The sequence below is a fragment of the Lissotriton helveticus genome, chromosome 3_2, assembly GCF_964261635.1.
Source record: "Lissotriton helveticus chromosome 3_2, aLisHel1.1, whole genome shotgun sequence".
In the NCBI taxonomy this organism is placed as follows: domain Eukaryota; kingdom Metazoa; phylum Chordata; class Amphibia; order Caudata; family Salamandridae; genus Lissotriton; species Lissotriton helveticus.
Window position 1 is genome coordinate 258,561,928 of NC_136062.1, and position 24,919 is coordinate 258,586,846.

At 40.2% G+C, this 24,919-nt stretch overlaps 1 protein-coding gene across 1 annotated transcript in view; it reads left to right on the plus strand.

The window, feature by feature from the left end:
* The window catches only part of OTUD7A (OTU deubiquitinase 7A), a 681,211-nt gene that overhangs the window by 495,856 nt on the left and 160,436 nt on the right, over nucleotides 1-24,919 (plus strand). The window contains exon 8 of the mRNA XM_078685161.1: nucleotides 523-650. Within this exon, the coding sequence (XP_078541287.1) occupies nucleotides 523-650 (128 nt within the window). The remainder of the gene's footprint in view (nucleotides 1-522; nucleotides 651-24,919) is intronic.

The following is a 24,919-nucleotide window of genomic DNA, read 5'->3' on the forward strand; positions in this document are numbered from 1 at the left end:
CAATCAGGAAGTACTGTGGACTCAGAATTGATTTCGTTTGTGATGTGTGAAGGTTGTGTACCCAATATTGCTACAGCTCGAGATTCCTGGAAAAACAGATTTGCACAAGCATGTTCTGACAAAACTAATTTATCCATGAACAAACATGATTTTTGGATGCATTTCCTCCACCTATAAAAATTGGATTTGTTTAATAAAAAAGACAGTAGTTTATACTAATAAAGTCCTACATCTGTGGATTCCCCCACACTATACTCGTCTTTTGCTCAAGTATACCTCATGTTGAACTTTAACCAATACTTGTAAAGCTTTCTGAGTGCCCTAATGGGTATAAAGTCTGAGCTATATAAACTGGAAGTTACTGCAGCATTTTCTATCACTAAATGTAGGTAGTGCAAAAAATGATTTTTCTCTAAATTCACATTCTTGAGACATTGCCCTTTAAGTTTTTGTTTAATAAATTTGACACAGTCATTATATTTGTGAGAAAATATCTTATACGATTTGTATTGTGTTTTCAAGAGCGGACAATGCGGAGGATCCAGTGTACGAGAGCTTGGAAGAGTTTCATGTGTTTGTTTTGGCTCACATACTAAGAAGACCTATTGTGGTTGTGGCAGATACCATGTTAAGAGACTCAGGTGGAGAAGGTAAGTCCTTAACAAATGAAAGCTTCACTTCATTGAACAGTTCAATGAACCTTTCACAATATAAGTTAACATTTCCTTATGAATATCAATTAATACATTTACAATGAAAAATATGTTATAATTATGTATACTAATCGGCCTGGTGTGCAGGACAGCGGGACTATCACACTCAGCAAGGGTTTAGTTGTTGCTAAAAGAATGGAAGTACATATACTTGTATTTCATGAATAGTATTCTTTAGTTGCCTTTATTTACATACAATATGAGGCAACAACTATGGACCTGATTTCAATGTCGGGGGTAAAGCCTCTGACCAGGGGTCGTCTGGTTTCATCCCAATCGCCATTTAAGGATGACGGCGGTCGGTACAAAACCGGAGGAGGGATTATGACGTGGTACCCACGGGCTCAAGGAGCCTGTCAGAGCATTGGAAACAGCATAATCCCCTAATGACAGCGGAGCCAGGCTCGGCTCCGCAGTCTGGATTATGATGGCACTTTCCGACAGCCATTTCATGATGGTCTTTCCAACAGGAAAAGGCTGTCAGAAAGTGTCTTTGGAGGCCCCCAGCAGGGCCTTCTATTTACATTCATGGTGCCTTCCACACTTGTTAATAGTTGGGTCATGCATATGGCAATTTTCAAGCATATGTGTATGTGTGTTTGTGTGTGTATATATATATATATATATATATATATATATATATATATATTACCTACTGGCGGTCGCCAGTAGGTATATATAGTTAGGATTTTTTCTCTATGGGATTTTTGAAAATTCTATGTCTAATAACTTTGGCGTTTGTGGACGGAATTGGCTGAAATTTTCAGGAAAATGGAACATTTTGTTTCTGAGCAGCCCCTGAAAATTTGGGGGGGTTTCGTCAAGGGGGGGCCGAGAAAAAAGGGGGGTCCCAAAACGTGTTTTTAACATTGAGTTTTCCATAGGGCGGTTGGCCTCACTTTTAGCCCGAACGGCTGAATGGATTTGCACGAAACTTGGCAAAATTGTAGGGACTGGTAGCCCGATGTGCCTTTTGTAGGTCTCAATATATGTGCTACAGTGGATTTTGAGAAATTAACGTTCAAAAAAAGATATATATCTAGAGCCGCGCCTGGAGCGCTCCCCGGTACGCGTACCGGGGAGCGCTCAAGGCGCGCCACGCGACTTGCGCACGGCAAGCTGATTGGTTCTCGGGTGTCTGTAAACATTCGAAACAGTCCGCAGCGGCCGCCATCTTGTGTCTCGGTAGGATTGAGACACAAGAGGTGGCAAAAATCAAAGGGGGAAATGAGCAAGAGGGGGCAGGGTACACACCCCCTGACCCCCTAGGTTTCATGTGGGGGCCATAAAAGGCTCCCGCGGGTGAAAAAAAAAATAAAAAAAATTCGATTTTCGCGGGGGTGAGCGCCCGGTACGCGCACCGGGGAGCGTACGGGGGAGCGTACCATGGAGATTAAAAATGACAGACTTTTAAAAAAATAAAGCTGCTTTTTAAAAATTGGAGGTAGTTCTGAAAAGAACTTTTTTTTGATTTTGTTGTTTTATATATTTTTTTTGTTTTTGTTGTTTTATATTTTTTTAGACTTTTTAAAACAATTTTATATTTTTTTTGGATTTTTTTCAAGGGAAAAACAAAAACAAGGATTCCAAAACTGCTCAACAGGAGCAAAAAAATTTGAAAATTTAGGGACTGGAAGAGCAGCGGTGTTGCTGTTTCTTTAGGGCAATCAGTTCAACACTCTGCTCCCCATAGCAGAGCAGTTCGTCACACTCTGTGCACAAAAATTTGATGCCCGCAAACACCGGCTGAATGTTAGGGACCATTCTTCCACGGGGTGGTCCCGAAGGTGTTGCTCCACCAGTGGAGGTGCTGCCGCCATCTGTGGGTACATTCCGTGCCAGCTCTCTGACACTCTCCCTGGCAAAGTTGTTAGGGTGTCTTCTTTTCACATGCCGGATCAAATTAGCATTCCCAAAACTATATTTTTTCAGAGGATTGCCTCTGGATAAACTACTCCCACATATTTTGCATGTTACTTTGGGAGCGTTGACTTTTTTCTGTCCTTCTGGGATTTCGTAAAATTTCCAGATGAAATGGGTTTTTTTCTTTTGCTGAGGAGGGTCCTCATCTAAAAATCCCTCTGAATCACTGCTGGATGACTCTCTTGCAGCCATTGCTGGAGATCAGAAAAGTAGGAGATAGAGTAGACACAACAGCTCTTGCTCTCTCCAAGTACAAAGCAATAGTGAGAGAAATGGGTGGGTTTCACACAATTTGGAAAAAAAAAAGTTCTGAACCAATGAAAAGTGTTATTTTAAAGTCACATGGTTTGACGCGCTTACGCTACGCGCCCCGGGGCGCGTCCCGGGCGTGTATCGTAAGCGCATCGGGGCGCTTACGTTGCGCGATCGTATGCGCTTCCGGGTGCGCTTACGCGGTGCGTCATAAGACGCATCTCGCGGCTACGCGATACGTGTCTTATGACGCAAGGCGTGGCGGCTACGCGATACGTCACGATGTTGTTTTCGTTCTCGGCAATAGCGCTTCCGGGACGCGCATTAGTACGCGCCCCGGGGCGCGCCGCAAGATTGTGCTTACCCGTGCGTTCACCTGTCCGCGCCCCGGGAGCGCACTAAAAATAATATTAAAAAAAAATAAAAAAATTATACAATATAAAATTAGATTTAAAATGTATTATTTTTATAAAGATTTGCTATTAAAAAACCTATGAAATTCACTGAAAAAACCATAGGTTATAGACCATATATAGTTAGGAATTAGCATTTACAAAACCTTGAAAATTCACTGAAAAAACCATAGGTTATAGACCATATATAGTTAGGAATTAGCATTTAAAAAACCTTATTTTACTCACACAAAACCATTGAAATTCCATATATAGTTAGTTGTACTAACTATATATCGCGCACCCGCAATCCACTGCTGATGATGTCACATATTACATCATTCATGACATGGTCAGTGACATCACTGATGACATCTCAAATGACATCACTGATGACATCACTGATGACATCTCATTTGACATTACTCATGACATCACCGATGACATCATTCATGTGATGATACGATGAACCTCTTCAGACTCTAATATAACCGTAGATACACTCAGTGTAAACAGACACTCACAGACTGTCACTCATCCATGGAGTTACTCACACACCTAATCAGTCTTGCAAAGAATCAATCACACCTCCATTTGCTCAACTATATCGTTAAACACACCTTACTTATTGAAACATATAATAACACATATTTACTCTGTTATACAATCCCTGATACAAGTTCACAATAATCCATACAGCCACTCACACATTCACTGGCTCTTATGCACAGTTATTTATATATGTCAACTACCACATGTACTGTGTTTTACATATGTACTTACTTTGACATGTAGCACTGAGATATCCATTCACTCACCAATACACTCATGCACACAGTAAACCACATGCACTTTTGAACCCATACATCTAGTGAATCAACTGCTCACACATCTATGCACAGAGTCATACACCTCCCAGCCACCCACACACACACTCAGTCTCCCATACAAATACTTGGCCAACTAATCAATAACCCATATAGTTAGTCATATAGCTAATGATCAACACATGCATCAGATTACAAAACAACAGACACAATGGTGCACAATTTAAAACAGTTTAGTCACTAACCTATGCACTCAGTGAGACACATTTAATCACTCACTTATACAGTCAGTCATGCACCTACTAAATACATCATCCAGACACTTATACATCCACTCATTCTTCAATATATAAGACATATTTTAACTTTACAGAAACATACAGTCACTGGATGTTGTCATCAGTGATGTCATCAGTGATGTCATTTGAGATGTCATCAGTGATGTCATCAGTGATGTCACTGACCATGTCATGAATGATGTAATATGTGACATCATCAGCAGTGGATTGCGGGTGCGCGATATATAGTTAGTACAACTAACTATATATGGAATTTCAATGGTTTTGTGTGAGTAAAATAAGGTTTTTTAAATGCTAATTCCTAACTATATATGGTCTATAACCTATGGTTTTTTCAGTGAATATATATATATATATATATATATATATATATATATATCATCACTACCCACTGTGGAATATTTGCAGATATTTCATGTGCAGGGGCACGCCAGCTCACGGAAGTAACATATGACACACATCGATACTACAAATACCATCAGGCCACGGCAGTGGCCACGCCCTCGAAGGCGGGATTGTGGACATTATCAGCTTTGTCAAAGAATGCCGTGCCTCTGCTCTTGCAAGTCCGTCGCCTTTGAAGAAGTGGTTTCCCCACGAAACGCGTCTGGCAATTTGGACTAGAACTTTTGTGAGTGCGAGTCTTCAACACCGCTGTTCCCTGTAATAAACAAGTGTGGCAGAAACCTACCTGTCGTGTGGCCTTTCTAACAGCAGACACCTCTTGGTTGACATATGTGTGTGTGTGTATATATATATGTATATAAATATGTGTGTGTATATATATCTTTCTATATGTAGGTATATATATATATATATATATATGTGTGTGTGTGTATATATATATGTGAGTGTGTGTTAATGTTTATATATATATATATATATATATATATATATATATATATATATATATATATATATACAGCAGCTGCAGTCTCCCAGCACGCCGACGAAACGACAGAGAGACCACGCAAATCCAGCGTTGCTTTTAGGCACAGGTATTTTTTAAGGTCGAGTTACCTTGCTCACAGATATATATACTATTTCATACTCCGCCCCAAAAGGGGTGTGGCCGCGACTGCAGCCCGATTGTCATTGTAGTGGCAACAATATTATGTCAGTGAGCAGCCACGCTAGTTCCCCCAAATAAGCTCACAATGTACCCAAGTGGGTGGTGGGACATAGCTTGAGTCCCCGCTGCACAATATCATTCTTCAAAAATCGGCATTCTGTTCCATAAGCGGTGGCGTTGGTTGGTGTCATCGCATGAGTGTCTCAACAACACCGGGGCTTACTCCACGGCTCATGCTAGCCGTTCAACATCCAAAACAAGTTTGCCTGTGTAAAGAGAGCCCACAAAGAGGTAAGTTCAATTGCCACATTTATTCATGAAGGGAGCAGCGAAGACCAGCCGCCATGCCTCACATCATTATTCCAGTCCAGCCGACGCGTTTCGTGTTCTACACACTTCTTCAAAGGCCAAGGAACAGCAGAGAAAGCAGCGCAGCATTTTTTGGTGGCACCGTTGTATTTCATACTCCGCCCCAAAAGGGGTGTGGACGCGACTGCGGCCCGTTGGTCGTTGTAGTGCCAACAATATTTCTTCAGTGAGCAGCTACGCTAGTTCCCCCAAATAAGCTCAAAATGTCCACAGGTGGGAGGTGGGACATAGCTTGAGTCCCCGCTGCACAATATCATCCTTCAAAAATCGGCATTCTGTTCCATAAGAGGTGGCGTCGGTTGGCGTCATCGCATGAGTGCCTCAACAACACCGGGGCTTACTCCACGGCTCAGGCTAGCCATTCAACATCCAAAACAAGTTTGCCTGTGTAAAGAGAGCCAACGAACAGGTAAGTTCAATTGTCACATTTATTCATGAAGGGAGCAGGGAAGACCAGCCGCCATGCCTCACATCATTGTTCCAGGCCAGCCGACGCGTTTCGTGTTCTACACACTTCTTCAAAGGCCAAGGAACAGCAGAGAAAGCAGCGCGGCATTTTTTGATGGCACCGTTGTATTTTATACTCCGCCACAAAAGGGGTGTGGCCGCGACGGCAGCCCGATGGTCGTTGTAGTGTCAACAATATTTCTTCAGTGAGCAGCCACGCTAGTTCCCCCAAATAAGCTCACAATGTCCCCAAGTGTGTGGTGGGACATAGCTTAAGTCCCTGCTGCACAATATCATCCTTCAAAAATTGGCATTCTGTTCCATAAGCGGTTGGCGTCATCGCATGAGTGTCTCAACAACACTAGGGCTTACTCCACGGCTCAGGCTAGCCGTTCAACATCCAAAACAAGTTTGCATGTGTAAAGAGAGCCCACGAACAGGTAAGTCAATTGCCACATTTATTCATGAATATTCATGATATTGTGCCAACAATATTTCTTCAGTGAGCAGCCACGCTAGTTCCCCCAAATAAGCTCACTCATGCGATGACGCCAACCGACGCCACCGAACCCACGAACTTACCTGTTCGTGGGCTCTCTTTACACAGGAAAACTTGTTTTGGATTTTGAACGGCTAGCCTGAGCCGTGGAGTAAGCCCAGGTGTTGTTGAGACACTCATGCGATGATGCCATCCGACGCCACCGCTTATGGAACAGAATGCCGATTTTATAGTTATAGTTAGGACCTAGCTACCATAGGAAATCCGCAACATTCTATTGGGAATAACTCTGGCGCCGGTTGAGGAATTTGCGTGTAATTTTCCTAAATTTTGGCCAGCTCCGCTCCTTCCCTGTAAGTTTTGGGGGGTCGTGAAGTGGGGGCTGAGAAAAAAGGGGGGTCCCAAAACGTGTTTTCCCCATGTTAATTTCCATAGGACGTTCTGACAAGTCTACAGCCCGAACCCCTGAACGGAATTACACCAAACTTGGCAAAATTGTAGGGACTGGTACGCAGATGTGCCTTTGCTATATTTGGTGAAAATTGCTCCAGTGGTTTTTATGAAAATTTACTTCAAAAACACATATATATCTATAGGCCCGCTACGAGCGCTCACCGGTGCGCGTACCGGGGAGCGCACCCGGCGCGCTATGGGAGTGCGCAAGCGGAAAGCTGATTGGCTCTCGGGTGTCTGTCAACATTCTGAACAGTCCGGAGAGTCGGTAGAATCGAGACACAAGAGGTGAAAATAAAAAGAGGGCAGGGTAGACACCCCCTGACCCCCTAGGTTTTCTGAGGGGGGCCTAGAAGGACCCTGAAGGGCAATTTTTTTTAAATTTTTTTTACATTTTCGCGGGGTAAGCGCTGGGGGCGTTCTCATGTGCGCTCTCCGGTACGCGCACCCTGAGCACACCACGGGGAAAAACAGTGTAAAAAATTATAGTAAAAAAATTATTTAGAGTGCTTAGAGGTAGGGTAGATCTGAAAAGAGCTGTTGTATTATGTGGGTGTTTTTTTGTACCTCACTTTTTCTGAATCCCCACGTTTACTCCCCTTTTCCTCACTCCTCTCACACTCACCTTCTTTCAGACCTTCTCCTTTACTTTCCTTCCTCTCTCTTCCCTTCCTTCGCTCCTTTACTCTTTTTCCTTCCCTTACTCTCCTTCCTCCACTTTACTAACTGCTTCTCTTACTCCCTCTGTCCTCTAAGTTCTACACTCCCCTTCCCTCATTCTCTCTCTGTTAGCCTCATTCTCTCCGTCCCCTTAGTCTCTCACTCCTCTTCTGTCACGCTCACTCCCTATAACTCAGCCATACTCCCACACTCACCTTCTTTCAGACCTTCTCCTTTACTTTCCTTCCTCTCTCTTCCCTTCCTTCGCTCCTTCACTCTTTTTCCTTCCCTTACTCTCCTTCCTCCACTTTACTAACTCCTTCTCTTACTCCCTCTGTCCTCTTAGTTCTACACTCCCCTTTCCTCATTCTCTCTCTGTTAGCCTCATTCTCTCCGTCCCCTTAGTCTCTCACTCCTCTTCTGTCACGCTCACTCCCTATAACTCAGCCATACTCCCACACTCACCTTCTTTCAGACCTTCTCCTTTAATTTCCTTCCTCTCTCTTCCCTTCCTTCGCTCCTTTACTCTTTTCCCTTCCCTTACTCTCCTTACTCTACTTCACTAACTCCTTCTCTTACTCCTTCTGTCCTCTTACTTCTACACTCCCCTTCCCTCATTCTCTCTCTGTTAGCCTTATTCTCTCCATCCCCTTAGTCTCTCACTCCTCTTCTGTCACGCTCACACCCTATAACTCAGCCATACTCCCACACTCATCTTCTTTCAGACCTTCTCCTTTACTTTCCTTCCTCTCTCTTCCCTTCCTTCATTCCTTCACTCTTTTCCCTTCCCTTACTTTCCTTACTCCACTTCACTAACTCCTTCTCTTACTCCCTCTGTCCTCTTACTTCTACACTCCCCTTCCCTCATTCTCTCTCTGTTAGCCTCATTCTCTCCATCCCCTTAGTCTCTCACTCCTCTTCTGTCACGCTCACTCCCTATAACTCAGCCATACTCCCACACTCACCTTCTGTCAAACCTTCTCCTTTACTTTCCTTCCTGTCTCTTCCCTTCTTTCGCTCCTTCACTCTTTTCCCTTCCCTTACTCTCCTTACTCCACTTCACTAACTCCTTCTCTTACTCCCTCTGTCCTCTTAGTTCTACACTTCCCTTCCCTCATTCTCTCTCTGTTAGCCTCATTCTTTCCGTCCCCTTAGTCTCTCACTCCTCTTCTGTCACGCTCACTCCCTATAACTCAGTCATACGCCCACACTCACCTTCTTTCAGTCCTTCTCCTTTACTTTCCTTCCTCTTTCTTCCCATCCTTCGCTCCTTCACTCTTTTCCCTTCCCTTACTCTCCTTACTCCACTTCAGTAACTCCTTCTCTCAATCCCTCTGTCCTCTAACTTACTCACTCCCCTTCCCTCACTCTCTCTCTGTTACCCCTATTCTCTCCGTCCTTTTAGTCTCTCACTCCTCTTCTGTTACGCTTACTCCCTATAACTCAGCCACACTCCCTCACTTACCTTTCTTTCCTCCCTCACTCAGTCTTCTACTGTCACTTCTTCCTTCGCTTCCTCTGTCTTCTCACTCTCTTACTCCCCTTGTCTCACGCTCATTTGCCTTTATCCACTCTCTATCACCACTCTTTCCTCAACATCACTGCTCTTCTCTTACCCTTTCACACCCCCGTTCCCTTACTCCGTTTTCTTCAGTTATCCTCATTCCCCTTGTTCACTCCCCTTCTCCTCACTCACCTCCCACACTCACCTTCTTTCAGTCCCCCTAGTTCACTTCCCTTCCCCTCTCGTCCCTTTCTTTGCTCCCTCACTCATTTTCCTTTGCTCTCTGACTGCACTCCACTTCACTCACTCCTTTTGAATTTGTAAAGAATACAGCTCTTTTTGGAGAATTGGAGGTAGTTCTAAAAAGAACTGTTTTTTTTCTTCTTTTTTAGGTTTTTTTTCTGAACAAAAACAAAAACAGGGAATGCCAAACTGCTCAACAGGAGCAAAAAAACGGGGAAAATTAGGGCTGGGGACGGCAGCGGTGGTCTTCCCTTCTGCGTACAATGTTCATGATACTCTGTTCTCAGTAGCAAAGCAGTTCATCACACTGCTTACACTTGATAGTGATATCATTGAAAACAGGCTGAATGTTTGGGATCAGCTGCTGCTGCTCAGGTCTTCCTCTCACGGTTGCTCCTCCAATGGATGTTGAGGCGCCATCTCTTGGGGGATTACGTGCCAGGTCCCTGACACTCTCCCGGGCATAGTTCTGGGGCTGCCTCCTCTGAACATGCCTGATCATTGTGGAGTTGTCAAAACTGTACTTTCTTCTAGGGTCACCCTGTGAAAGAACTGTTTGGCAAATTTTACACTCCACCTTTCGAGCATTAACCTTTTTTTCACCTGGTGGTATGGTAAAAAATGTCCATATAAAGTGCTCCTTCACCTTGGGCTGAGGAGGCTCCTCCTGGATGAACTCATCAGAGTCCTCACTGCTGCTGGGTGGTCTGGCAGCCATTCTTTCCACTAAATTGAAGAACAGAAGGGAACAAGTCTTGCTGTCTCCAAAGTGAAAGAGGTAGTGAAGGAAATGAGTGGGGTTTTCATTAGTTGTAAAAAAAACTGTAAAGAACCAATGAAAAGTGTTATTTTAAGGTCACATGACTTGACGCGCTTATGCTGCGCGCACCAGAGAGCTTCCGGGGGCGCTTACGCAGCACGAACGTAGGCGCTTTCGGGGGCGCTTACGCAGCGCATCTAAATGACGTTTTGCTACCTTTTCGGAAATACGTTTAAAGTTAAAATACGGGTATTTAAAATCAAAAATATTAGTTTTATAAGTATGCCACTAAATGTCTTGCAATTTTTTTTTACTTTAAATACAAACTTTTTTTTTTTAGGACATGCAATATTATTAGCCCCCCACTCCTCCAACATTTCAGGTCGTGTTTCCGGCTGTGTGGGCATCGTTAAAATCCTCAACCCCTTTGGTACTCTGACAATGTCCAAGTATTTCTGCAATGCAATGATTCCCCAGCTTTTGTTGATTTCTCGTTTATACTGGTGTTCTAATTGTCCAAAGCATTGTTTTAATGATGGCTCTGTTACTCTTTCTATATTGCCCTATTGTTGTGTAATTGTCCGATCCCCGACTCCAGTTGAGAACGTGAGTGTTATCTGATCATCACGCTCTGCCTTTCGTGCCTCCATTTATGACTGTGCAAAAAAGACCCCACTTTTCTTAATAGTAACAAAATCTCGAAACGGAGATGCTGATGATGAGCGTACCTGTTACTTTTTTCTCGGAAACAAATCCTGCTAAATGCCAGCTCCGTACCGGGACAACAGAGTTTGTGCTCTCGCAGTTCCTCCGGTGCTAGCAACACAAGTCGCTTTAGTTAAACCCTCCGCTTAGTGTTTGAGTTGGTTTTTTAAATCTCTACTCACCTCCAGAAAAAAAACACACTCCCAACGCGTTTCGAGATCAGCCGATCTCTTGCTCACGGGTGGAGCTTACCGGCACCATCATTCATTTAAAGAAACATACTAAGTTGTAAGGTGTACCACGTGATCATAGACATAGAGAATTTCTTCAAATTACATGCTGTGTTAACCAAATAACCATTTCATGTGAATATATTATTATATGCAGAAACTAAATCAGTTATAAACGAAAGTCACCATTCATCTGGCAATTAGAATTCAATTACGAACTAATTCACGAACTAATTTAACATTGCGAGTGAACGAAATATCCAGCTTAGTGGCCATGTGAAAATTCATCTTCTCATTATTAACATAATTAACAGCCAATAGTCGTACAATTCCCCAACTGTATTAGCTGCATACAATTATGAAATAGTTCGTGAAACAATACCGCCCAAGTGGGCATATGTCGTGTGTTCTGTTTGGCCCATAGAATGACTTCCAAATTCAGCCCAAGTGGGCACAATCAATGAAAACTGCATGCTCCTGAAAAGGAAAAAGAAAAAACACAGCTGTATATGACAAATCTTACTTTACAGATCCGTGTACTATTAAAACCAATTAAAATCCTTGAATTTCAGTTACCCAAGAAGCAGCATCATATTCCCACACCAAATTAGACTATTACTCAAACCTGGAGGTGAATGGCTAACTCCTCCCCCAAGTTGTGTCCCACAGGCTGCATGGTGTTGTACATTATGATATACTTTGATTCTAGTTTTCTCAGTTCCAGCCATCTGTTACCTCCCCTTTTATTGCTTTCAACGCTGTCCAGAACACAAAATTTCATTAAGTTCGGATTCTTGTTATGTTTCTCGGCAAAGTGCCTAGCTACAGGATATTGTTGGTTCACATTCCTGATAGCTCTCTGGTGTTCTAAAATTCTGAGTTTTGCTTGTTTCGTGGTGCACCCTATATAAAACTTCTTACAGGGACATTCCAGTGCATAAATAACGTACTCTGTTGTGCAGCTCAGATATTTGGTAATCTTATGTGCACAACGGTCGTTGGACAGTTGGATAGATTTGCAGTTGTTACTATATTTGCAGGCCTTACACCTGCGACAGGGATAGAATCCTTGAATAGTATTGGTTTTCTGGCTACCTTTTATCAATGTGCTGCTTAATATATCCTTAAGGGATTTCGCTTTTCTGTATGTCAGAGAGGGGATGTCATGAATGGCTTCCCTGATATCCTTATCAAGCTTGAGAGTATCCCAATATTTGAGTAAACATTTACGCAATCTCCACGATTGACTGTTATAGGTAGTTATAAAACGTACCTTTTCCTCAGTGTTGCGTTGTCTGGGAATTAACAGCTCTCTTCTATCCATGGCATTGACCCTCAAAACCGCCTGCTGGATTACCTTCTGACTGTATATATATCTATATACACACATATATATATATACACACACAATAGTGCTGGCAGCCAACGCATTTTAACAATTGCCTTTGACTGGGCCAACACTGCAAAAACATTAGTAAACCTAATTTCTACATTCTCCTTCTCCCATTTCCACAAAACAAAAGAGTAGAGCCTCAACCTTTTAGTCATCTTCATCCATCTGCAGGTCCCATTTTGTTTCTTTGATAAAAGTTCACAAATGTATTTTCATCAATTCAAAACAGTAACAGAGCCCTGCATGCATAAATTACCAGGTTTATGAATTCATAACAATCAAAAATTATTTAATAATACAATGAGCTCAGTGGAAGAATCTAACACATCTAGTTTCCTTTTTCATGAAATAATAACAATCAATTATGTATGGTATATACGTCTGCCCATATTTTTATCTATATTTGCAACATGAATCAACAAATCGTATATTTTACAAAAAAAAAAAACGTTAAATGCTATATATAAAAACGTTAAATGCTATATATAAAAAAGTTGCATAGTGCTGAAAGTGCTCTCTCATGTAAAGTGCACTGGTGCTTACAATGACCTTGTACGATCTCACATAAGCCATTCCATTCATAGCAAAGTATGTAATGATCACTCATATATTCTTGTCAGGATGCTCATGACTATTTCCTTCGTATCTAAGTGAGATACTGGACCATTATTCGTAAAGCCATTTTTGTTCATCCTGGCGTGCTATTTTCATTTTCTTTTCCATTTCATACAATATAATTTTTGTTTGAGTCTAATAAAAACTTACATACACTGATTTTTATACATTCATTCTAATCAAGGATTTGTAAGTATATATATTCATATGTACCCATCCATGTTTAGATCGTAATTTTGAGGGTAAACCAATTGAGGGATTTTGAGGGTAAACCAATTGTCTCCAAAGAATATTAAAGTACTACATGTTGAAAAAGTGCAGGATGCTAAAAGTGCTATATATTCAAAAGCTCAGTAGTGCATGTACTAATCTTGACCAGTCTCTACATTTTCCATTTATAGGTAATACGGTATGGGTCATTCTTGTTTATTTCACTCATGACACCTATGACTACCAATGTTATTTGTCCGCATTTTGCATGTCCCTTCTGTTTTTCTAGAAGTGATTTGTATAACCATTGTTTACCTTCACTATGTAGAGCAGCCATTAGTTACATTTTACAGAATCTATCTTAAGCAGAACATTATATCATATAAAGTGACTAGTGCATAAAGGCAACAGTTTACAAATGTAAAATGTGCGCGGTTAATATCTTACTAAGAGTTCCTCCATTAGAAAATGAATATCCTAAATTTCTTTTATTTTCTCATACAGGTAGAAAATACATTCTAAAATGTAATTGAATGTTGTACTATCATATCTTTTAGTTATCGAGAAAGACCAATCATGTAATCAGGAAACTCATATCATCTGTATACTTTGAGATCATATATAAAATTATTTGAATAACTATGGTGTTTAGACCATCTATATGTTCTCTAAATCACTCTCAGTCTTAAATAGTCATATACTGTTTGTACACAATTAAGACATAGTAAATAAGGGATCCGATATTCAATATTATTTCCAATGTATTATTTTACCATATGAAGACATAATTGCAGCATTATAGATTGACATGAAGTTCTGCCTCCAGATTGTGTCCCCATGGTTTTTCTGTATAGAGTAAGAGAATCATCTTTGATTCACATATTCCTAATTCCAAATCATGATTACCATGTTGTGGATGTGGGTTAATGTATTCTATCCCATAATACCTATTCCATAGTACATGATGTACTTCCCAAAATTATATAGCCATCGGGTATACTCAGTCCTGATTTCTGATTGCTGTCAGGTGTTGTAAGATCCTCATTTCACCGTATTGATTGTACTTTCAACATATATCTGCTAACAAGCACACTCTAAAACATATACAACATTTTTTGAGTTGCATGTAATTCTTTCAGTAATTGTTCATATAGAAAGAGTAACAGAGCCATCATTAAAACAATGCTTTGGACAATTAGAACACCAGTATAAACGAGAAATCAACAAAAGCTGGGGAATCATTGCATTGCAGAAATACTTGGACATTGTCAGAGTACCAAAGGGGTTGAGGAATTTAACGATGCCCACACAGCCAGAAACACGACCTGAAATGTTTGGAGGAGTGGGGGGCTAATAATATTGCATGTCCTAAAAACATGAGAAGATCCTCATAAAATACGCAAATATGGATTTGGATGATACACATAAACTGAATAAAGACTTAGAGGATAAAATCCTCCTTGAAAATAATTTTCTTTTCCATTTCATACAATATAATTTTTGTTTGAGTCTAATAAAAACTTACATACACTGATTTTTATACATTCATTCTAATCAAGGATTTGTAAGTATATATATTCATATGTACCCATCCATGTTTAGATCGTAATTTTGAGGGTAAACCAATTGAGGGAATTTGAGGGTAAACCAATTGTCTCCAAAGAATATTAAAGTACTACATGTTGAAAAAGTGCAGGATGCTAAAAGTGCTATATATTCAAAAGCTCAGTAGTGCATGTACTAATCTTGACCAGTCTCTACATTTTCCATTTATAGGTAATACGGTATGGGTCATTCTTGTTTATTTCACTCATGACACCTATGACTACCAATGTTATTTGTCCGCATTTTGCATGTCCCTTCTGTTTTTCTAGAAGTGATTTGTATAACCATTGTTTACCTTCACTATGTAGAGCAGCCATTAGTTACATTTTACAGAATCTATCTTAAGCAGAACATTATATCATATAAAGTGACTAGTGCATAAAGGCAACAGTTTACAAATGTAAAATGTGTGCGGTTAATATCTTACTAAGAGTTCCTCCATTAGAAAATTAATATCCTAAATTTCTTTTTTTTTCTCATACAGGTAGAACATACATTCTAAAATGTAATTGAATGTTGTACTATCATATCTTTTAGTTATCGAGAAAGACCAATCATGTAATCAGGAAACTCATATCATCTGTATACTTTCAGATCATATATAAAATTATTTGAAGAACTATGGTGTTTAGACCATCTATATGTTCTCTAAATCACTCTCAGTCTTAAATAGTCATATACTGTTTGTACACAATTAAGACATAGTAAATAAGGGATCCGATATTCAATATTATTTCCAATGTATTATTTTACCATATGAAGACATAATTGCAGCATTATAGATTGACATGAAGTTCTGCCTCCAGATTGTGTCCCCATGGTTTTTCTGTATAGAGTAAGAGAATCCTCTTTGATTCACATATTCCTAATTCCAAATCATGATTACCATTTTGTGGATGTGGGTTAATGTATTCTATCCCATAATACCTATTCCATAGTACATGATGTACTTCCCAAAATTATATAGCCATCGGGTATACTCAGTCCTGATTTCTGATTGCTGTCAGGTGTTGTAAGATCCTCATTTCACCGTATTGATTGTACTTTCAACATATATCTGCTAACAAGCACACTCTAAAACATATACAACATTTTTTGAGTTGCATGTAATTCTTTCAGTAATTGTTCATGTTTTTCCTTCAGATGTTTTAAATTCCTTCATGCTGACCCCATATGAGCATGCTTTACATTTGCCACACTTCCAAAGCCCAATATTTTTGTTGGTCAACCAATTCTCGTTTGTTATTGGCTGAAAAAATGCATTTTGACTATATATCCCAGAAATCTTGTTTTCCGATATGTAATATTAGGGTGGCATTCCACTACTGATTTAAAATGCTTATCATGTTGGAGAGCATTCCCATTCCTTTTTCAATCTTGAGCCTATATTCTTATGCTCATTGTTGTATTCCATAAAAAACCTGGTATGGGAATTTTTTTCATTATGTATATATCAGTATTCAGGATTGATTTCTATCTGTTCTCTCTCCTACAGTAACTCATCTCTTTTCTTATTCCACACTCGGTTGTATACTTCCTGCAGTATCTTCTTGGTGTAGCCTCTATTTATGAATCTCATAATCATCAACACTGATTATTTTACAAAAAACATATCTTGTTGACCAAATTCTATGTGCTCTCAAAATCTGGCTCCATGAAATGCTCCACTCTAATGCCTTGGGGTGACCACTGTTAGCAAGTAGTTGTGAAGTACTTGCCGTTTCTTTCCAATGTATTTTTGTTTTTAAAACATAATTTTCAGTATACAGTGTAACATATAAAAAAGTGATCTTAACTTTGCCCCAGACTGAGGTGAGTTGGATATTAAATTCATTACTATTTCATTCATCAAGATACATCTTTAGTGTGGTCACCTTACCTTCCCAAATTACAAATATATCGTCAATAAATTCCATATCGCAATTTGTTCCATATATATATCTTATTTCTCTGCTCAGGAGACCTCCTTCTCCCACCATCCCATAAATTAGTTTGCATATGTGGGAGCAAAGGAGGTTCCCATGGCCAGTTTTTGTAGATAATATTCATTATTAAGCCAGAAAACATTGTTTGTTAAACAAAATTGCAGCATGGTCATTTGGGTAGGTTGTGGGTTGTAAGTAATTAATTGATCTTGAACTTAAATAGTACATACATGCATCCATTCCAAGGCGTGTTCAATTGATGTTTACAGTAAGGCCACATCAATTGTCACCATGACACATATGTTCTTCCATGGAATGTTATCAATTTTTCCTAGAAAATCATTAGTATCTCAGACATGCAATGGTAATGTGGTGACACGTTCCCACAAAAAGAGGTCCAAATATTGTTGTCTTTTTTCAATAATGATCCAATGGAATTTACAAAGGGTCTACCAGGCGGATTAAGTCTATCTTTATGGATTTTGTTAATTCTAAGGTATGTATATTCTTCATAATCTAGGAGATCAGATTTGTACCAATCCTGCCACATAAGATTTATTTCTTGTTGAATTTCCTTAATGGGATTAATTTTCAAGATCTCATAATGTTCTTCTTTTTGTATATGTCTTTGAGCTTCCAACATGTAGTGTTCTTGATCCATAACAATGATATCCCTTCTTTGACGGAGGGATTAATATTTATTGATTTGTTCTTTGTCAGTTTCCTCAATTCTTGCCACTCCTTTGATGATAGTTTGCCTTTATATTGACATGTGGGTTTTCTCTTATTTTTTTATATCTTCTATTACCATCTCATGAAATATATCTATTTTATTCCCAGCTGGCAATTGTAGGAAAAACTTGCTATGTGGTTTTAGGTCACTTGAAACATATGAATCTGTGGAGAACCCCATTTCTCCAAGTCCTCTATTCTCAATTGTGCTTTCCAAACATATTTTTTCATCCACGTCCAAATTTTCTCCTGCCAATCCACTCATTTTCTTAACTTAGGGGTTTAACCAATAGTGAAGTCAGATGTTCTTATGGTTCCACCAGGGTCCTGGGCTTGTGGTTGCATTGTTTTCATTGCATAAAGCTTACATATTTGTAATGTCCTTGTAAATTTAAATGCTTCGATTCTTAAATTCACTTAATTCGTATGTAGTGTTGAATAGAAACTCAAACCATATTTTAGAATACATGTGATTTTGTTAATTTTGCATGGTACATATTTATTACCAATGGGTACATTTAAGGGTTTAGGGTTGTGTAGGGGGTATAGTGTTGTAAGGGTATTTGTAGGATTTAGGGTGAGCAAGTGTATTGGGTTGTAAGAGTATGTTTAGAGTTTAGGGTGGGTAAGGGTGTTAGGTTGTAAGGTTATTTGTAGGATTTAGGGGTAAGTGTTTTGTGTTGTAAGCGTATTTTTAGGGGTCAGGGGTGGGTAAGGGTATTGGGTTGTAAGGGTATTTTTAGGGTTTAGGGGTGGATAAGGATGTAGGATTGTAAGGGTATTTTTAGGGTTTGTGGTGGCTAAGGGTATTGGGTTGCAATGGTGTTTACAGGGATTATGGATGGGAAAAGGTATTGGGTGGAAAGGCTGTTTTTAGGGTTTATAGATAGGCAAGGCTAATGAGTGGAAAGGGTATTTTTAAGGTTTTAGGATGGGTAAGGATATTGGACTGTAATAGTGTTTGTATGGTTTAGGGGTGGGTAAGAGTATTGAGTGGAAAGGCCGTTTCTAAGGTTTTAGGCATGGGTAAGGGCATTGAGTTGTAAGGTTGTTTTTAGAGTTTAGGGGTGGGTAGGGGTATAGGGTGATAAAGCTATTTTAAGGTTTAGGAGTGGGTAGGGGCAGAGGGGGTAAGGCTATTTTTAGGTTTATGGGATGGTTAGGGTTATAGGGTGGTATGAGTTTTTTGGGGGGGTTATGGGTGGGTCAGGGGTATAGGTTGTTAAGAATATTTTTTTAGTTTTGGGGTGGGTAGGGGCATAGGGTGGTTAGGATACATATCTGTATGTATGTATGTATGTATATATATATATATATATATATATATATATATATATATATATGTATGTGTATATATATATATGTATATTTATTTCCAGAACAACAGGTCACTGCCGCTGCTCCACGGGTCCCGGGTGCTAGACTAGCGGTGGTGAGCCGCTACACACGCATCCACAATGGCAACACAGCCTGGGTCAACCAAGAATGAGCGCACTCACTGAATTTTCAAGCGAAGTGTTTTTAATGTGCAAGCCTCCTGCACTGGCAGACCCTTTTCTGCGCTAAGCCTTTATCAATGTCAGTTTCAATTTTCTCACGGAGCCATTTTAGTCAAAGCAGTGCATCACGTGTCAATCATAAACAGAAAAGACGGTTCGCTGGTCTTAGTTAGTCGCCAGAATAGTGGCGGCCATCTTAAAAAGTGTTTTAAAATATAAGCATGTGCAAATAAAATATATTCAAATAATAAGTGTGGTGAATAAATCGACATGTATAGAGACTATTTATCATGTTGCATAACATAGGAGGGTGATTATAATCATTGATAAAAATACTCTGTTTTTGGTGGTGTAGAACGAAAGTAACTGTGCAGCAAGTGATCGCTAAAGGATGTGCATCGTCAACATGTTATCTGTAGTCTAGTAGAGATAGTTTTTCTCAAGACGTTATCAGATTGTAAAATATGCCAATTCCTTTTGAAAATCTGGACCATCTGTGGTGAATTCTCATTATAGTGAGTAATCATCCTAACTGGTCCTTCCCGGTTCCGTCTACCAGTATCATTAGTTGTCTTTGCTATTAGCAATTCAGACCTAGTCACTTGTTCCACCCTCACCTCAGACTCATGTAAGCTGTTGGTGGTGTAGCCCCTGTCTTTTAACTTTTTAAGGGACTCATTTTTCACTTTTTTATATTCAGGCTGTGTTGTACAGTTACGTTTCATGCGTTACAATTCCCCGTAAGGGATATTTTTAACCAGACATTCCCGCATGCAAGATAGAGTTGCCTGCTGTAGGATTACTATACAATCTTGTCAGCAGTTTTTCATCCTCTATGAATACCTCCAGATCTAAGTAGCACACCCTTGTGTCACTGATATGTTCTGTGAATGTCAAATTTATATAATTGATGTTTAATGATGCAATGTATTTTTCCTCCATAGAACGACTGCCTCGCCGTAGAATAAATAGGTTTTCTATGTATCTGGCCCATAAGGCCACCTTGTCAATCCAATGCTCATGTCTTTCACCCCAGGCCTTGTGCTTCTCTCACTAGCCCACAAACAAGTTTGCGTAGCTGGGGCAAAGCATGTGCCCATCGCAGTCCCACACTGCTGTTGATACAGTTGTCCTGAGAATGTAAATATGTTATTTTCTAAGCAAAATTTGACCATGTCTAAAAGCATCAGGTTATGTTTTTGATATTTCACTGGTCTTTTGTTTTGGAACCATTCTACTGTGATCATACCCTGTTCATGATCGATATATGTATATAAACTTGTGATACCAAGATTAATCAGCAGTAGATCCTCCTCCCATGTCATACCCTCAATGAGTCTTATAAAATCCTGGGTATCTCATACATATGAGTCTTAGTCCTTAACTAGAGGTGATCAGAAAGAGTTAATATATATATAGAGGAGTTTTCCAGAAGGCTATTGATAGAGGCCACAATTGGTCTGCCGGGGGGGGATTTTCATGTCCTTATGAACTTTTGGGAGATGATAAAAGGTTGGAAGAACAGGATGTTCACAATACAAAAACAGATATTCGTCTTGAGTCAACATACCATCATCTTTCCATTTCTTTAATCATTGGTAAAGGATTTGAATGCAGTTGGCATATTCTGCTTTGTTGATGGGCAGACAGCAATGTGCACCGTTGAGTTGTCTTTTCGCCTCCTTGTAGTAATTTTCTTTATCAAAAAACACTATGCCCCTCCTGTCCAAAGGTTTGAATACTAAAAAATCATCCTTCTTAAGTGCTTGTATTGATTGCCATTGCTTGAAGGTTAAGTTGCACTGCTGTTTTCTGTGATTGTCTTTCTTTTCAAGTCTGCGATGATTGCTTCACTGAAACCATCGATAGCATCATGGGGGGGTTTGTGGCATTATTCTTGATTTCCTTTTAAGATCGCTTCTTCCACTGGACCTGGTGATTTCCGCTTGCACTAAGCATATATCTACACTGGCCATGCCTCCTGGTCCACTGATGTCACCTGTGGAGTCCAGAGATTGTAATATCAATAATATTTCAATATCATGGCCGCTAAGGAGGTCCGTACCATGCGGAATATTAGCTCCTTCACCTTGTATCTTCTTTGGATATAGCAAGTGAATTTTTTGAAATTTCAGTTTTCGTATATATTTAAAGAGATCTATGCGAGTCTGTGCATAGTTAAATTTCGCTGTTGGGCAGAATGTCACACCCAGTTGTAGAACTTGTATTTCATCTTGAGTGAGTATCCTTTTTGAAAGATTCATCTAAGTTATTTTTTCTGTTGATTTTACCATTTACCTCTCTTCCCCCTGCTGCGAGTGACTCTCTGGGTAGGAGCTTCCCCTCCTTCTTTTCTTACCCCTCCTTGTTTTTTCATTTTTTTGTTGTTGTTCTGGAGGATGAGTCCTTTGCGCTAGTCTTTGTCTGGTTTCTCTGATTAATTTGTATTCCCGAAAATAACTGGGCTCACCGGTGTTTCCTCTTTCAACAGTTGTGGTTGACTGTTCCCCTTCCGATGTCTCCACCTGTGATTCTGATGTCTCCCTGTTGAAGGACATAGCACCACTTTGTTGGCTCAGTTTCTTCCTGGGGCCATCATATTTCCGGGCAAAAGTAAGGATCTGGGCTGTCGCGTAGTCTTGCTCGTCCCTTTGAAATTTGATTTGCTTGCATCGGCTGATGACATTCTCTTATTCCTTTACGTTTCATCATGATATTCTTGAGTTCTTCATTTTGTTTAGTATCTTTGTCTTTATTAATCATCTCCTCGAGTTTTTTGATCTCTTCCAATAATTTGTCCCTATCACCCCAGGCATATTTGATTAGGATCATTACCATCCCTTTGGCTGACTCCCTAGCATGTACTGACCAGTCCTTCAGTAATTGTGGATCACGGTTCTCATATGATGGAACTGTAAATATGCAGAGACCTCTTGGTATCCGTTCACAATCCTGGTACTTCTGTAATGAAGTGGCCTCCCACCATTTTTGTATCTCTTTTTCATAGGTGTTTTCAAGGGTCTGATATAAAAAATTTCAAATTGCTTGGATGGGTGGTGGTAATATTAGTACCTTTTTGATTTGTCCTCCCTCTGGACTGTTGCTGTTTGTAAATAACTGATCGACAACAGTAAGAAAAGCTCACTCACCAGTGGTCCACTGCCGAGGTTCACATCCTTCGACCCAGAATCCTTTGTGCGTTTCCAGTCAGTGGTGAGCTCCCAATTCCTATACGTCGTTTCGATGATTTTCAGTACGCCGATGATCCTCAGGCAAGCATAAATTCTACTGCAATGGGCCAGGCACCCACAAATATTTCCAGAACAACAGGCCACTGCCGTCGCTCCAAGCGTCCTGCTCTAGCGGTGGTGAGCCACTACCCACGCATCCACAATGGCAACACAGTCTGGGTCAACCAAGAATGAGCACACTCACAGAATTTTCAGGCAAAGTGCTTTTAATGTGCATTTTAATGTGACTGTAATCACTCGCATGTGTTATTTAACTCAATAAATTGTCTCTATACGATTTCCCATTCAAGGCACAATTGTGAAAGTACAGTAGAGAATTATCGAATATTACTGAACTGCCATTTGCCATATGGTATAGGGGCAAATGATTGGTATCCATCATGAATTTTTATCAATGATTGTTATCACCCCCTTGTGTTATTCAATATGATAAATAGTCTCCATACATGTTGATCTATTCACCACGCTTATTATTTGAATACATTTTAGTTGCACATGCTTATGTTTTAGAACACGTTTTAAGATGGCCACCACTATTCTGGCTACTAACTAAGACCAGTGGACCGTCTTTTCTGTTTATGATTGACTCGTGATGCACTGTTCTGACTAATATGGCTCAGTGAGAAAATTGAAACTGACATTGATAAATGCTTAGCGCCGAAATGCGTCTGTCAGTGCAGGAAGCTTGCACATTAAAAGCACTATGCTTGAAAATTCCGTGAGTGCGCTCATTCATTTTGGTTGACCCAGAATGTGTTGCCATTGTGGATGTATATGCAAATCCTGAGTGCGGCGTAACTTTGTTCAAAAAATTTATTTCGGACATGGATTCAGCCCCACGTACTCACCCGCTGTAGAGCACTTTGGTTGTGGATCCAACCGACAAATCGAATTGAACCGGAGGCGCCTGGCATTGACTCTTCCCATAATCAGCAACACAACTGTAACTTCTGGGAAACCACCACGGGTCTAACGGAAAAGCCAGCTGACGGAACCAGAGACCGCTACCGGGGTAGGCGCTTTCCTATCCGGAGGTGAGTAGAGATTTAAAAAACCAACTCAAACACTAAGCGGAGGGTTTAACTAAAGCGACTTGTGTTGCTAGCACCGGAGGAACTGCGAGAGCACAAACTCTGTTGTCCCGGTACGGAGCTGGCATTTAGCAGGATTTGTTTCCGAGAAAAAAGTAACAGGTACGCTCATCATCAGCATCTCCGTTTCGAGATTTTGTTACTATTAAGAAAAGTGGGGTCTTTTTTGCACAGTCATAAATGGAGGCACGAAAGGCAGAGCGTGATGATCAGATAACACTCACGTTCTCAACTGGAGTCGGGGATCGGACAATTACACAACAATAGGGCAATATAGAAAGAGTAACAGAGCCATCATTAAAACAATGCTTTGGACAATTAGAACACCAGTATAAACGAGAAATCAACAAAAGCTGGGGAATCATTGCATTGCAGAAATACTTGGACATTGTCAGAGTACCAAAGGGGTTGAGGATTTTAACGATGCCCACACAGCCGGAAACATGACCTGAAATGTTGGAGGAGTGGGGGGCTAATAATATTGCATGTCCTAAAAACATGAGAAGATCCTCATAAAATACGCAAATATGGATTTGGATGATACACATAAACTGAATAAAGACTTAGAGGATAAAATCCTCCTTGAAAATAAGGATGACGCAATAAAATATAGAAAGGAAAAGGACACACGACTGGATAAATATGAGGATGAGATTCAACAAAGAAAACATAGAAAATACATCAGGGATGAAACAGATAGTCAGGAAGGAAGAATCCTCACCTTTGCAAAAAGATTTGACACTCTCAAACTAAACCATGGCAAAAATATTAAACCAATCACTGTGAAGCAGCCGGTGGCTCAAATCCACCTAAAGCAATTTCTTTTTTAGAAGAGATGCGCCTCATGCATCTGGATCAAACGCTAGCAGGAGGACGAGGGAGAGGAAGAGGCAGATGGCATGGAAGGCGAGATTCAAAATCTTCCGGAGCACAAGCAAACCCGGAGGCTCCCGGCAAAAGAAAACAGTACCCCTTACACAACTTGAAACCACGCAAATAGAGGATGCCAATCTCATCATCAATTTGTCCAACCATATTTTGACTGAAGAAGAACAACTACTCCGGAACAAAGGACTGATGTTTTCTCCAGAAAGACATTTTGATTATAGGGATACTAAACTCGACATGTACAAGTATGTGGGAAAATTAAAACTAACTAAAACTCACATCAATTGCCACGAAGATACTCCAGAAACAGATGCAAAGCATGGAAATCCAGAGGCCTCAAATCTACTAACCATCAAACAGAA